This window comes from Atta cephalotes (assembly GCF_000143395.1).
Source record: "Atta cephalotes unplaced genomic scaffold scaffold00020, whole genome shotgun sequence".
Lineage (NCBI taxonomy): Eukaryota > Metazoa > Arthropoda > Insecta > Hymenoptera > Formicidae > Atta > Atta cephalotes.
In genome coordinates this window covers 2,076,776-2,094,391 of record NW_012130084.1, presented here as the reverse complement: position 1 = coordinate 2,094,391, position 17,616 = coordinate 2,076,776, and the positions used below count along the sequence as shown (strand labels likewise).

Sequence of the window (17,616 nt, the reverse complement as noted above, 5' to 3'; positions counted from 1 at the left end):
AATTAAGTGTATTTCTATTACGAAATTACAAATGCGTAAAGCGTATTGCATTGCCTTCCCCCAAACAGCACGCCTTCCTAATTTTTGCACTCTTTTCTCTCTTTCTTTCCTTATTTCTTCTTTTACGGGCGACACACGCGGATTCAGACACAAATGGATCTCTCTCGCTCAGTGATTCTCAACCTTTTCTTCGCATTTTCTCGAGAATATTTTTAATCATGCTTTAATTTTTTTTGTTTATTCTCATCCATTTTTCTGGTTCATATCTCAAACAATGATTTCGCGATTAAAACGAATATTTGTTTAATAATCTCGAATCGATCGTTCTTCGATTGGAAATTAATCAGAAAAAAATGATGAATCAATTCTTCTTCGACTTGCCGATTTGCAGTTTGTTAATCTGGCAAATTTGAAGCGATTGTGGAAAATAAACTTTTAAAATACGATTAAAGTGTGAAAAATATATCACCGATAAACAATGAACGTATACGCCCAATAAATTATATAATATATATAAGATAATATATAACCGAACGTAACTATAGAAAAAATTAAAAACTTCGTCGTTTTAGTTGATCTAAAATATATTGGGTTAGGGAAAAAGTCTCTTTTTATAAGTTATCTCGGTTTTTTTATTGAGAAATCACAGAAGTTCTACACCGATGAAATAATGACTCTACCCGAAAAATGGCAAAAGATCATCGATCAAAACGGCATATATAGTTTAATTAAAAGATTTGTAAATAATTAAAAAATATGTTTCAATTATGCTATACATAAAAGGATTTTTTCTCTAACCCAATAATATAGTGCATGTGTAATCTTCAAAATAAATCCAAGAATGTAAACATTCTCTCTTGCATATACGTCCTGTCAATTTTTTTGTTATATCGAAATAAACCTTATATTCATGATTCAAAATGTGCGTTCTACGCATATCCCCGGTTACAATTTGCGTCATAATTTTTAAACGCAATTAACGATTTATCAAGTTCGAGATTCTTCGAATGAAGTTTTTTGCTCCGAATGACGATCAGCTGATTCCGTGTTACATTTCGCTTCCAGAATATCCTGCCGTTCTTCCACAACTCTCCTCCGCTTCTTCTCTGGTTGTTCATCATTATCCTCTTTCATTTCTTCCTCGCTGGAAGGTAACTTTTCCTCGGCCATCAGACTCACCGATGTGTCAGCCCCTACGAAGTGTCCCCCTACTGCGGTTTTCAAAAATGTACATCCCTGACGTCTGTTGGCGTGCCCGCCTTCTCGTGTTCCAGTATTTTCTCCTGACTCGTGTTGTTCTGGTCCCCCAGCGGCCTCTGCGGTACGCTCGGAACTCCGGTACTCATTGTCTGGTGCCCGCTTCCGTTTCCGGGGACTTCGGTGCTCACGTGAGCGGCCTGTGAGATCATCTCTTCGATTTGCTCTAGGCAACCTTGCAAATAATCCTGGAACAAGGAAACAATTTCATAATATTGTAATTATACTTTACTGATACAGTTCTAATTATTCTAGAATTATATACTATGCATTTCTTATTTTAAATATCTTGTATGTTATATAAATAAAAAAAAAACGTAAACGAATAAATCATTTTATAGAATTATTTTATCATCTATGCTTCCTAAAAGTTTTTCTATTTAGCATTTAATTATTTTTATCTTTTTTATTTTTTTTGAATAATAAAATTAAGAACATTTTTTTACTGCGTTTAATTCGTTTTTCTTTCGTTCATTCTCGCGCGTCCAGTATGAATCATATTGTAGATCAAATTCTAACTTTTAACTTATACGATGAAGCAGGTTAAGATGTTAGGCGTTAATCCTTTCGGACTTAAAGATCCAAAAGTAGTCTGTATAGCTTGAAGTCATGAATGAAAGTCCAAGAAGACCGGATGTCGTCGAGGACGATATCTTCCTGGCTCTCTTGGGATCCAAACCGGCAGATGAGAACTGATCGTTGAAAATATTGCGCTTACGGGTCACGGACCCCATGCAGAGCTCCATTCATTCGCGCGGTTTGTTTGTGTTAAGCGTACATAGAGAAAGAAAAAAAGGAAGAAAGAAAGGAAAAGAAGGAGAAAAGGAAAGGGAAAAAGGAAAAGAGACTGAACGGCGACCTCGTCGCCATCGTCTTCGACGACAAGCATACGGGGCCCGCAGTGTGCTCGGCGCAGACACTCCGGGTCCTCATTTTTTTCCTTCCCGCAAACATATGCCTGACACCTGCTGTACCCTTCCCGCGCACTTCCCGTCGCGCTTTTTGCGCCCCGCGAGGTCTGTCTCAACCAGTCGAGACTTGCGAAGGGCAAGTTCCAACGTTTCTTGCCGATTTTGTGTCTCTTCGACGAGTCCGAATGCCAGACATTGGCGACACGCATCACGACCTCCTCTCCTTACCCGATTGTAAAACTTGAAAATCTTTCATCGTTGCGCTCGTTCTAAAGTGCGTAAAGCCTATTCTACAATTGCAAAGCGTAGTTGTAAATGGTTCTAGTTGTGAGAGTTCACCAATCACAATCAAATGAGGAGAATATTTGAATATGATTGATCAATTTTTACAGCTACAACTACGCTTACAGCACAATCCTTACAGCACAAATACGTATTATACGTATTACACAAGTACGAATTATGCTCCTTTCCCATACAGAATTTGCAGTAATATTGCTGCAAAATCTCTGCAATATTACTGCAAATTCTGTATGGGAAAGGAGCATAATTCGTAATCTTCTTCGCTTTATTCTGCAACACACACACACACACACACACACACACACACACGCGCGCGCGCGCGCGCGCGCGCGCACACTTCTGATACGCACGTTACTCACCTGTTCGATGGCCGTGATGCGGGTGAGCTCGTCCAGGAGACCAGCTAGTCCGTAGCCACTCTTCCCGGTCCAATCCAAACCGTGTAACGCTGCCGCTACACTTGCGGCTGCAATCATGCTCGGCGTGTACATGGAGAACTTGTACTCTGCAAAACAAAATTACTCATTAAAAACGTGCTCATATGAAAGATTTACTGACGTACGTTTCCTATAAATTTCTTTCACGTACATTTAGAATTCACATGATATCACTTTGTTTATAATAAAGCAAGCAAAATTGTACATGACAATAATATGTAGCATAATTATAGAAAAATCAAGAAAAAAGTGAGTGCATTGCATGAAAGAAAACGAAGTCTTTTGTTGATTGATATTTGAATAAATAATAAGATAACTTTATCCAATATGGTCTACCTAAGTTGTAATTTTTGTTGAGTTTAACATCGAAAACAGATGATCAAATTCAAAATAATAAACATTTTGAACATTAATTGAAAATATGAGATATTTTCAACATATATTTATCTATAAACATCAAATAGATATACCATTATTGGGCGTAGTTACCTTATTAATATTTGATATGTAATATTAATAATGATTTTCTGTCTAAAATTGACTTTTGGTGCATCTTTTTTAAGGATAATTTTCTTCACGAGCATTTATCTCGCTTAAGTACATTCTTCGTTATTTACTCCAGTTATGGTTAGCAAACAATGAAGAGAAGAAAACCACTTTCGTAGAGATTTCTTGGATAGTCCTCGAAATTATGTGACAGATTTATGATAGGCGAGAACGGGCGGAACGTAGAGAGCACGTGATGGACCCTTTGTCCAGTAAGATGTTACTTTCGTTTCTTCAGGAAGAAAGTTCTAATGTTTCAACGTGAACACAAACGATCCTCGACGGATCCTCGTTGGATATCGTTAACATCTGCGAGGGTCTTCTTGATCGGGCCGTTTTAATGGTATTCTCGATTTTCATAGTGTTGCAAAGCTATTACTGATACATTCTTAATGATCCTGATTCCAAGTTGCAAAAAGGAACAAAAATCACCTACATTATGTTTCTTAAATCGGAGCATGTGTATTCCAAGGACGAAAGATTTACATATTTAAATGGATTTAAAATATAATATTAATTAATATTGAAATTTAAATAATAAAATTAAGGTACGATATTAGAGTTCAGATTCAAGATTTTAAAAAGACGTGAATAAAAATTATCATTTTAAAGTTTATTCATATATTTTTATCTATGTCCATATGAGCTGCTAAGATAAAATAGTGTTACAGTAATGCAGTTTTTATATAATATTTGTTTTATATAATACTCGTAAATTTTCATAAAAATAATTGGAAAAGTTTTGAATAACAAAATAAATTATTATATACATAAGGTTTGTTTTCTATAGCTGAAATATATTTTTAGAGATTAAAATAAAATAGATACATGTTAGATATTTGATTAAAACGGAAAAGAAAATTCTAATGTAATCTAATGCAGGAATAAAAAAACAGATCTATTAAACACTACACACGTATAACCAATGTTTACAATTACTATGTAAAGCGTTCTCTGTCTTATCAGAAATAGACTAACGGAACTATCGTCTATTTTGTTGGAACGATTTCAAAATTGGTTGATAATTTCACCATTTTATTCTAAGCTTGAATATCATTCTAACAATTTCTAAAGAATAACTATACTCAGTTAGTTATGAAAGTTGCTGAAAGCGTTCGAGAATAAATTTATACAATTTTAATGTAAAGAAAGTATTTATGTTCGATAAACTTACATAAAATAATCTGTATTAGATAAGATTTGTCAGAAAACTACACACGTTACCTTAGAAATACAAACGTGTCCGATGTGTCAATGTTCGTGTTATGCTTTGAGACGATCGTAGCTGATCGGTAATGAAATCGTCCGGGGAGAGAATGTCGCGATTATTAACTGTGAAATTAAGAGCGTGCACAACATGCAGGTACGTAAGACCAGTTTAATAAAGAACACGCGAAGAGTGTACGAGAGGAGACGCAGGGTGCGGAGATAGCTATGGAATGTGAGCATCAGACGAAATTATCGCGTTGCACCAGTACTTGTGCATACCGAAACTTAATCCCCGCGAGAGTGTTTAGCTTACATAATCAAAGCTATACACCTCGCGCCGTATCGTCACTTCCCGTCGCTCTTGACGATGCGACCGTATTCGTCGCCACCGTGTAAACAAATAATAATTCACGGTTACACGCTCGCCGCACCGAGCTTCAATGGGTTATCCTCTTTCCGTACCGAATCTCCTTGTTTGAAACATTCGCTTTCTAAATTAAATTCTTTTCTTATAAGATTAAGATATAAAAATCGTATAATTTTCATTGAAACAGTTATATAAATATAGGTATAATGTAGATGTTTAATCCTCCGGAATTAATATCAAAACATAATTTGTGACACAATTACTGACTCTGCAAGATTCCCATTTAATTTATGTTGATTAAAAGATACATTAATGGGTCAATTTTAAACAGAATTGTAAAGCTGGTGTAACTTATTCTCGTATAACTTGTAAGAATTTATGATTGATATCGTAATTCTATGCGTATGTACGATTATTCATAAATATCTATGATTTTTCATAAATCTTATAGCTAGTAAGAAACTGTCTGTAAATATATTACATAAAGTTATAAGCACTTGTAAGTTCTTATAAGTCTTACGAGAACATATCATAAGCCTTATAATTTTGCTTAAAATTGACTCGTAATTTTAAGAAACCTCTGATAATTCATACAAAAGAATGAATATTAAATATATCTTGATAAGAATAATCTAAACTTTCAGATGTGATTTAGAGAAAATTGAATTCGATATTTTTAACAAAGAGATTTATAATTGAATGAGTTCAATAAACTCACCGTCAACTCTGAGTTAATTCAAAAGTTAATTCAAAAGCGCAATCTATAATATATAAAAAACAAAGCGCTAATAATACAAAAAGCGATAAATATTTAGAATATTTTAGAACATTTTTTCTGTGGTTTATATACAAGCTTCTAATGTTTTATAATCTATTTCACTGCGCAACTCTGCAAGCTATCCAATACACAATTGTTATTGAGGATTCGTATACACGTATTTTTCGTTGATTATTTATTCTCTTGACTGTCGATTTCGCGGAAAATTCAAGACGGCTTATCGTCTCGCTTTCTTTCGAAAAAGAAACGCGGAGTGCCGAGAGCGGCTCTGCCTAGTTTGGTCCGTGAGAAACAATTCGCGACCTCATCCTATGTGTCCTCCTCTATTACTCTTTCTCGTTTTCTGTCTCGAACCCGCCGAGTCTGCGATCCAAAACGAGCATCAGGAGCAACGACGAAGGACGAAAGTCCTCTCTGCACGCCACCGCTTTTTTGCCATCGCGGTTGTAATAACAACCGGCCGACCGCGATCGACCGATGTGGACTTGCGGGATGAAGAATCGAGAAAGAGAGAGAGAGAGAGGAAGGCGCAAAGAACGATCGGAGCATCGGAGGAGGAGGAAGAAGAGAATGGAAAGACACGCAGGTTATACCGATGTGTCTGCAGTTATACAGACGCATCCAGACATTTAAACGCATCTTCGATCTTTCTTATAGTCTCACGCTATCAGTCTGTTTATTTCGTCCCGTACTTTCCAACGGATTTTCTCTCTCGTTGCGAATCAAGGACAATAGAAATGAATCATGAAGAATCCATGCATAATATTTTGAGAAATGATTTTTTGAGAATTAAAAAGGTAGTAATTCAATTTTCTGTTATATTTCATGTGCTTTAAAAAGTAATAGAATTATAAAGTTTTACACAAATCCCTTGATTTATTTAAGCTTGTTTTTAAATGAAAAGATATTATAGATTATCGAGTTAAAAATTGTAATTCGCAAATGCAAAGATAGAATTCAAAGATAGAAAATTTTCAAGTCGTTTCAATTTTATGTAAGTTTCTTTTTAAATGAATTTAATTTAGTTAATCTGAACACGCTCTATTTAAAAATTGCAAGTCGCCGTGATGTACGACAGAGATGTTAGAAATGCAGAAGACAACGAAAACGCAGTAAAATTCCAACGCCAGATTCCAGAGAAACCGTAGTCTCACGCCTAACGTGACTGGGCATTTAAACGCCCATTTAAACGTACGTAAAACATTTCAAGTATTCCTCGTACCTAACAGGGGCGCAGAATATCGAAATTTTTCTAGAAAAGTAGCATTTTCCGCATTTATCACATTCTGTTTTAGACCTTTTTAAATTTTTATTTTAAAGAAACTTCGAAATGAAAAAGGAACAAAAAAAGGGAACAATTTCTTCATGCGACGATGATAATTCTTACAATATTTTATTACTACTGTTGCCTATATTTATCCATTATTATAACATTGTAATTGTAATATATATTATAATATAGTATATATTATTATAATATAGTATATATTATTTTATAATATATATTATAAAATTTTTTAAATAATATATTTATATAAATTTATATATTTATTGGCTATTAGAATCAAATATATACTACATTTAGTAGAAGTATAATCTATTTTCTTAGCACAAATACTACAGAACCGTCGGAACCAGGTTTTACGACGCAACGATGACCGAACAATAGTAAAAATAGATAACACATGTCATCGTACGGAAAAACTTATACTTATTTTTATAGGACGCGCGCAGGGTCTTCCTCTCCTCCTTCGGAACTAATGAGTATGAACAGACGGAAGTGCAAATAACCATAATAACGGATTATCCTCCTAAGTGCGCATTTCCACTTATTGGCGCGCCTTATTGGCGACTTCGTCTATATGTATATGCGTGACCTATTTAACAAAGACAAAGAAAGAGAGCAAGAAAGAGGGAAAGTAAAAAGAAAGCTATTCGTGACTGTTACGTGATAGTTTCCGCTATCGATGTACGCTCTACGACGCACGTTGGGGCGTAAATTCATTAATACATAGATATGTTAACGACGCACGATTGTTAATCGCCGATTGTTAATCGCCCCGTGTATCATATATGATAACGTGCAACAATGGTGTATAAAGAGCATATTTTTGTTAGAGAAGGCACTTGCCTCGTGTTCTCACTTATGCTCTACCTATATATTATCTCTCTGTTTAACTTACTTTTTATCTTTTTCTAGAATTCTTTTCTAGAATCTTTTTAAGCATTTATAGAGGTAAAAAAATTGATAAAAGATAAAGAAGTAAATAAACCGAGATTAAGGTTTAATCTATAGAAATCGATAGAAATGAATATTAAACATATTTGTGATGACCGTTCCGATATTTAGAAATGAGAATTACTCTGAACTCGAATAGAAAGAAATACGAATGAAGAAAGACTGGAAGATGCTTCTTCATTAATATAACAGTAACGCTGATAAGAATTGTTATATAATTCCCTGCTGTCGACCTGTTATTAAATTCTATTAATTCTCTCGATAGTATATTAATCTGTTGTTCTCACCTCTGGCGCTGAGAGCGATGAAGGTCTGTGCGTGCCTCCGGACCATCACAGTGTCACAGGTGTGTGGCATCGACAATCTGCTGAGGATGTGCATTAGGAAGTCTCCGGGCGTCACCGCGGATAGTTCCCACTTCAGCTTCGAAACGACCAGCTGCTCCCACCTCTGCAATGAAAACGAGACAGATGTCGATTAACATCTCGCAATTAATACTATTCAAGCGAAAGGTGCGATAAAAAGAGAAGAACATGAACAATCTACATGAATAATCTGTAGGTGTTATGAAATTCTGATCAGCTCGTTATTTTTCTGGTTATTAAAAAAATTAAGTATTGCAATTATTTCGGACTAAAATCATCTGACGTAAATATCAATGCAGTTTCAATTATATCAAAAGAAGAAGTTTAATCTAAGACATATAAATGTTCATTTACGTCAATGTAACGAATACATTAGTATGTAATAAATAAACATTTACGAATATATTTATGTGAAAGTGTTGAAATTGTTCGCGTTATTTATCTCTCATAGTTTTCCACAACGTGTACCGTTAGAATATCAGACGTGACGCGTGTATTATTATAGTAACGTAGTTGTTGGCATATACCTACGAATAATCGCAAGAGATTCAGAGAACCGTTAGAATTTCCTTTTTTTTACGAAAAGAAGTGGAGCAGTCCATTTTATCATAGCTATAGTAAGAAATGCATGGCTCGATTTAAATAAGTCTCTTTAAACGCGAGAGCATTAAACCATCTTTAATCGTCGATAATTATACAGGTGCGACGACGACGGCGACATCGTCAAAATTCAGGCTTGATCTCTGTCTCAAGTGTAAAATACAAGAAAGAAGAAAGAGGGGGAAGGAGAGAGAGAGAGAGAGAGAGAGAAAGAGAAAGAATCTATCCTTTCTCTAGCGAGGCTACTACGTCCGCTCTTTCGAGTACGTCGTAGTACCCCCGTTCTCTTTCGACCGTGAAATTACATGGCGGGAGTAACGCACGACGAGTACTACGTGTCCTTCGTCTTGATCAAAAGTCCATTGAATCTGGCTCGCCTCCCATCGCTCAGCTGTGACGAAACTGAGCAACGTGACTCCGTTTCAAGCACGAGAGAGCATATTGCAGAGAATCTTGAGCGATAAGAATAAAGAATGTACATTACTGTAATAGATATTATATTCGTAATATATGCACTAACAAGTAATTAAGGATGCGTATACATATATTATATATTTTAATTTATGCTACGGCAACTTTCGCTCAGAGATTGTACGTATAATATATATATATATATATATATGAACTCATCTATATTTTTAAATTATGAAATAACACAAAAATTGATGTAATAACATCTTCCGACGTTAAAATTATTTTGTAAAATAATTAGAGAATATAAACATGTATACTGCTAACGTAGTTTCATTTAATTAATTAAAAAAAATCTCCTTGTTTTCTTCTTGTTGTATTATATGCGTAATACATATCCTATTATATTATAAACAGAATTAGTGATTTAATTTTATTTTATAGAACTACGAGCTTCAACTGGAAACGAAAACTATTAAATATCATAATTTTAAAAGCGCATTATTAATAATGTTGATCATATTACAATGATAAATATTTCATGTGGTTTTCGTGCAAATCTACTGTGAATGATCTATAGTTCACGCAGAAATTCGAAAAATAGAATCCTAAATATAATTTCATATGCCATATTTCTGTGCATACACGTATTATATTTTGATACGTATCTTGTACATGTATATGTGCTTCTTTAAACTTTTTTTGTATTTCACACATAAGAACTGATAGAATTACATCCTAACATATAAATTGATTATTATTATAGGTTCACTATGTATATATATATATCAAATAAAGCTTTGCAAAAATTATCGTAGCCATAAACTAGCTGACCGTCTTGTACGACAAAAGATAGCTAGTTATTTCATTAATTGTGTAACTACACGTAGAAGACATAAATGTCAAGATGCGATTATACACAATAAAATCAATTATACAAAATGCATATTTGTGTTAGAATCACATTCTGAGCGCGAGGGAAACAGAAGTAAGGTGATCTGTCCGTCGTCGTTGCTGTAATCGCAGCACAAGTCAAATTAAAGTCCTCATCAAATGGAAGAGGATGTGCGCTCGAAGGAAGACACAAACCGAGGGAGTCCCTCTCTCTCTCCTCTCCACGGCTCATTCTCATCCTTGAAGGGGTTCCGCGCTCGAGTGCGTGCGTGCGTACGCTCGGCCATTCGCGCCGGTTCTTCTCTCGTACGTTGGTTGTCGGTGAATGAAACAAAGGCTCGTACACACCGAAAGGATAGAAGAACCGACGACGTAATGACAGCGGCGATGTGTAAAGCGCTGTTATTCTGCTAGGCAGAACGGGTCCCGTCATATTGTGTCCTACTTTCGTTCCTTGATGCAATTTTTCCCTTTGGTGAAGCACCTTATTTAATTTTAATAGCGCCATTGTCTGTTAGCAGGTAAATCATGTGACACTATTATTCTCTTATATAATTATTTTTATTACATTCTGTTGCTCCCTTGGCTTCGAAATAAATACCTACATACATTCAGCCCTTTATTGCATAATTTCGTATTATCCATATCTATTTAAAAAATTATATTTACTGGGAGTTTATAATACGTATCATAACATTATTATTGTTATCATTAATTGCAACTTTTTCTGTACATTAAAATCTTCTGTACCTTAAAATTTGACGCAGTTACACGTCACATCTACAAAGTCAATAATCAATAATTCATGGGGATAAATATTTGTATAAATATTTATGATATGTTATGACGCGTTGTTTGATCTGCTTGGCAGATATTATACATGTAAAATACTCCGCGCGACGGTGCACACCCCACCGTCACTCGTCAGAGTGCACTCACGGCGCGTGTACGCATGTACGCATGCTATAATATGCGTGTGTACATGTAACGTAATAACGCGTAATGATTCACGAAGGAGGATAATTGCTGAACGCGATCGGCGATGATAAGCGTGCGCGGTGTCGCGCGTCATTCTGATAATAAAGTAGGCGCTCGATATATTCACCCTCCACCTGTGCGCGATACACCATACTAATTTCCATATTACGTTAAAGTGCATTATTATATTACGCATAGCATTACATTGCAGGAATCTCAGCCAACGATCAACTGATTTTTGTCAATTCATCAATTATCGTTAAGCACAACTCTTCGTGTCTCTGAAGAACTTCTCGAGAAACATTAAGAATTCACGAATCACGCTCGATTATATTCTTCGAAACCATTGGAGTTTCGTAGAATCAGATTCATTATCTTTGGCAATCGATAATAATTTATATTCGCGTTCGTAGTATTGGGATTTCTGTTTCCTATTAGTGTGCATTATAAATCGATACTCGGCCTCCAATGACATCGGATCAAGATAAAAAAAAATGAGAAAGGTATAGGATGGAGGGTAAAAAGATGATACCAAAGCATACCGTGGGTTATGGGAAAGCAGGTGGCAGCTAGATGACGCTTTCACTTTTTCTTTCTACCTTTGGGAATCGTCCTTGGGAATCCAAATGACCTAAATGTACTTCACAATCGATGCACAATCTTCATAGGGGTGAAATTATATATGATTCTTCAATCATATACAATATTTGGTAAGGCGACGTATCTCTAATCTGTAATTCTAATTCTAAAAACAGAATTTCGCACGCAATTTTATAGATTTGTATTTTTAATCGACCTAGCTCGCTGTCGCGTGATTATCGTTACCTATATATATAAGGTCGTGGCATAATTTTTTCAATAATAATACAATTTGAGCAATTCTTATCATAAAATATGAGTCATGCAAGTGCAAGGACACTTGTGGCACTTAAATACTAATGACTCAACTTAGAAATAATTCGTATATAATCACCAAGATATTTCTAGTCAACAATCCAATATTGTTCAGTCAATATTGTCAAATGTACAGTATTAACTCGTTAATACGTCTGAGTCTCTTCGCCAAGAATATTCAGGTACGTTCTAATCCATTAATTATCTTTTCTTGCCTCTAAAGAACTTCTCCAGAAACAATAAGAATTCGCGATTCATCGGATTAATATTCATATCCGTTGGAATTTCGTAGAACTAGATCCATCATCTATAATCACAACGATTATAAAATCTGTATTCACGATCGTGGTCTTGAGATTTTCATTCCTTAATATTAATATGTATATTATATCACGTCGTTAATTCGCAAGATTGTTCACTGTTCGGGATTGTGACAAATTCGTGGCAAATTCTTTGAAAATGAAGCGAGTCAAAATATTTTAAGGAAAATATTCTACTCCGCTTTGTCTTCTAAAACATTTGTTAAATCAATTATTGTTTACTTTGTGTAGAAAAATGAATTTCATAGCGTTCGAGCTTATCTTAATCTGTTGCCATGTTGTTTGGGCGAATAAAAACAATAATAATTGTAAGTAGATATATTTTTTTCCTCTAATATTTTTATGGAGAGGTACATCGAACAGTATTTCTCCAGAAATTTGTTGCCTTTGCAATTAAAGATTTTACAACAGTGGGAAATTCATATTTAGTAAAAACAAAGAAAATAATCTCTAAAGTTAAAGTGACACAAAAAGTATATTTATTTGCACATTGTTACATTATTAGCCTACTGTTGTAATAAAGTCTTCAAATGATATCAATTCTATTTCTGTCTATTTATAAATCTACTTTTATGCCATCTATTTTTCAAATATTTTTCAAATATTTTCTAAATATTTTTCAGCTGTCTGTTTTTGACGATATCTCTTTCGAGAAGGAATTTAATAGACATTTTATACATATATTTGAATAAGTCTATTTACGAATAGTTAATTTTTATACAATTTTTTTGCAGTGTATTCCGCATTTATGTCACTTTCCGTACATAAATCTTTCCGTACCTCATTAATTTTAAAAAATTTTTAAGATCTTTTTTTAATAATAATAGTAATAATATTCCATTCAAAAATATTATCAATATCATTATTATTCAATGTTAAATATCAACATCGTTCGAACTTCTTATATATATTAAGCACTAGTTATATATGACGTATATATTCAGTTTTAGTTAGAGGGACCTACGAGCAAAGAACACTGTTAAAAGATTACCTCGAAAATAAAGTAAGGCGCATCATACAAAATGGAGATAGTACGTTTGGAATTCCGGTTCTTGATCCGTTTATTGCGGATAAACTGTCAGTTTAATTTTTAAAGAAACATGTTGACTGTCAACACGCTAAATTAATAATATACTCATTCTTAGATCAACAAAAGATATTATCACGATTATAAGTTTTTAATCAATATCTTTTACGTTGTTATAAATTGTATCATTTTATTGATATAATAGATTATATACACAATATATCTCTCTTAAAAAGAGATATATTTTAAAAGTACAGTTTTTGGCCAAGCAAAATTTTAATTTAACGTGTATCACATATAGCATGAGTAGTCAATGTATTATAAATAATAGTTTATTATTAGACACCATATAAAGAACAAAGTATAAACACCTTTATTATGTCTTCAGCTTCGGGCTTTTATCAAACGTCAATGTAACTGGCTTGTCCGCGTATGAAGTTAACGACGCTGACTTCAATATAATTTCTTTAAAGTTTAGCGTGGACTTAAGCTGGCCGTTGATAACCGCAAAAGCCAATTATTTTATCAATGAAAACAACAAAAACACCGAAAATAATGGAAAGAGAGGAATAGAGTAAATATTTGATTCATTTGAGAGAATCTAATTACCATATTTCGATGAATTCGTGATTTTCCAATGCCTATAAAATACGCGAAAAAGGATCTTGCTGCCAATTTCTGCGTTTCATTTATTTGCCAGTAGAAGACAAAAAGAAATCTAAGCTTTAGCGAAAGTATGTTAGTATTTCAATCATTATAATTTTATAATATGTAATTATTATAATAATATACAATATTGTAATTATCATTTATATATGTACAGTAGACTTCCGTTTATCTGTACTCCATTTATATAAACAAATTCACATTCAATATAAACTTATACCTAAATGAACTCAAGCTACATAATTTGGATAATAGGAGGCTTGACAAGTTTCTGAACGTCAATTCTTATTATCAAAACTAATACACTGATAAAAGGGAAGGTTAAGTGAGCCTCTATTATCCGAAGTTCATTTGGAAAGAATAAACATAATGAGTTAGCCGGTTTTTATTTAATGTTTTCATGACTTTATCTGGCGAGTGCGACAAGACATTATTAAAATGTGACTGAATTATATATTTCATGCGAAACATGCCAATTCGGGTCAATAGAATTTCCCTAGTATAATAAAAATTAGGATACTTCTCTCGTGCGCATGCGCGTCCACCAATAATTTATAGGGAACGAACGTGTGAGATAGAATGAGAAAGCAGCAAGTTATTTTACTGTCTTACAGAGAGAATAAATGTATTAAATTTTAATAAAACTTTATTTCTGATTTATTGTATATTCGTATCAATGGTCTCAAAAGACTGTATTTAATATTGTTAATAAAATTTATTTGAATAGTTCCAGTTAAATATTTACTAAATGTAAACATATATTTGTTTGATACAAGAACCATTAATTTGATTTAACTATTATATTTTTTATTTAACAAACTTATTTCCATAAATGAATGTTATATTGGTATTATTCTCAAATAATTATTTATTAAAATTTAGTATATTTTTCTAGGTGTACTTTTTCTCTTCTTCTCATGTTTTTTTCCCTATTATATACATATCGCGGATTCATCATAAATCGATATCGCTAATTTTTATTAGAAAAATTATATAGTGTTTAGTTTTCTTACGATGATCAGATTCGCTCTCAATCAATTATGATTTGATGGGAATTTAGATAAAATTTTCTTCTGAATTTAAGAAAATTCATCATTCTGTTATTAAATTGAGTAATTTATACGTATTTAAACAAATCTTTTTAACACGTACAAGATAAAAAAAAAGATTTTTGATGTGATTATAAATTTTTAAATATAATGATTATTTTATTGTCATTTATACTTTATAATTAAGTGTTAAAAATTACAACAAGACACATTTCTACCGATAATATTTTTAAATAAAAATTTAATTAAACAGATCGTAGAAAATTTGAAGTTAAAAAAGATATATTTAATTTTCAGTGCAGCCGTGCATGATTTCAAATTTCAAATTGACATTAATTTTAAATTAAAAGGCAAACATATCCAAATTAACGAAATCAAACCAATGAGTATTGCCTTGGGAGCATTTAACGTAAGCAAATATTGTAAGATGCAATATTGTCAATTCTTTTCTGCTTTTTTGTAATCGTAATCATCAAGAATCGCGTCTAGCGATTAAGTCATTGCAAAAATAATATCATATATAAAATAAATGACTTTACGTCATTATTATTAACAATTTTTAAATAACTTCTGACAGAAAACAAAATATACATAATTAAAAAAATTCTTTTGATGGTGTTTCATTATCTCTCAAAACGAACGAATTCTTATGCGAACTTACTACTTATAAATTTTTTCTGGAACATCACATATTTTAATTTTGAAAAATCGTAAAAAGTAGTTTAATAAATTCGTAATTGATTGATAATATACTAATTTCTAGATTACATTAATTGTTATACGAGGAAATTACTATTAATTGTACTATCACGTTGTTTCTTGCCCTTCAATTTGCTCATAAAAAGGCGATTCAGTCGTATTTGTAGAGATATGAATCTTTGGCAAACAACTATTATAGAATATAGAAAAAACTAAAAAAATTTACTCATTTAACTGAAAAAAATTATTATTGAATTCCCAGAAACTTTATTAATAAGTATATATTTATATATCAAACAAAATAAATAATACTGTCTATATTATTACTTAAATATATATATTTAAATAATAATATAGACAATAAAAAAATTAGGTTAAAAAAAGAAATTAATTAATTATGACTGAAAAGTCGATTAGTTTAATCATCTCAACAAAAACTGATTTAAATTCTCTACGTTTTAATAAATATATTTTAATTGGAAAAATAACAAATTTGTAACTGAAATTATCGGAGTTCAGCATTTTACATGACTTGGTGAAAGCCATAACACTATTTAAGTCATAACGTCATAACGTCAGTCATTTCTCAATCAGTTTAACCGTATATATGGAACATAACCATAATTACATTTTTGTTATAATTTTTATTTTTCTTAATTTTCAACAAAATTATCTTTCGTTCACATGACAGTTTCACATGACGGGCCTCTTCAAAGATGATAAAAAGAATACTGAATTAAGCGAGATGATCTCTGATACGATATTTAAACTAATCAAGAAAATCAAGTGATTACGGACACTGTATTAATATCATCACAGCGATTTTCAACAAATTGATATCTAATGTAAATCTTGGCGATCTTGACTAGTTAATTTGATTAATTAGTTAACCTAATAAAATTAATTTAAAGATATTTACTATTATAAAATTATTTTTTTGTCATACTATTGTATACTATTGTATGATTAATCTGTTTGATAATCTTTGTTTTATTATTTCTGTAATCATGATAGATTCCAGTCGAAACAACGCAAGGTATGATAATGCAATTAAAAAGTGTTTGTTAATAACATTGGCAAGAATAAAGAATCCTTAACAAAGTTCATAATTTATTTCTATAATGTGCCGATAAAATCAGTATTATAATCACAAGCGTGAAAAGAGTGTTTTTTTCTCTATAATAAGATTCCCTTTTCATTCTTTGTGCATTTTTATATTAAAAATAGAACATCATATTTTTCATATATATAATAAAATATAAAAAGTAAAAGAAATATATCTTATACAGGGTGTCCTAAAATTCACAATACTCTGGCAAGAAAGTTCTCGGAAAATTAAGTAAAAAAAAATTATTTGTAAATTTTTATTTTAAGCAGTAATTTTTGAGATAATAAGAATTTAAATACAGCCAATTACGGACTACATTTAGATAATCACCTATTTATAATATGACATGCAAGTATTAATGACTGTTGGTGAATCACTCACTTCAGCGTGCATAATACTTACAGATGACTATCTAAACGTAGCTTATAATTGGCCATATTTGAATCATTATATCTCAAAAAATATTGCTTAAAATAAAAATTTACAAATAACTTTTTACTTAATTTTTCGAAAATTTTTTGTTATAGTATTTTTGAGTCGCGAATTTGGGATATCCTG

General features: G+C 32.3%; 1 protein-coding gene across 1 annotated transcript in view; it reads right to left on the bottom strand.

The window, feature by feature from the left end:
• Positions 1-1,220: 1,220 nt before the first annotated feature.
• Positions 1,221-17,616, bottom strand: part of LOC105619259 (G1/S-specific cyclin-D2) — a 51,491-nt gene continuing 35,095 nt past the window's right edge. Inside the window, exons 3-5 of the mRNA XM_012200783.1 lie at positions 8,335-8,497; positions 2,831-2,976; positions 1,221-1,445 (exon numbers count right to left, since the gene is read on the bottom strand). Of these exons, the coding sequence (XP_012056173.1) occupies positions 1,221-1,445; positions 2,831-2,976; positions 8,335-8,497 (534 nt within the window). The remainder of the gene's footprint in view (positions 1,446-2,830; positions 2,977-8,334; positions 8,498-17,616) is intronic.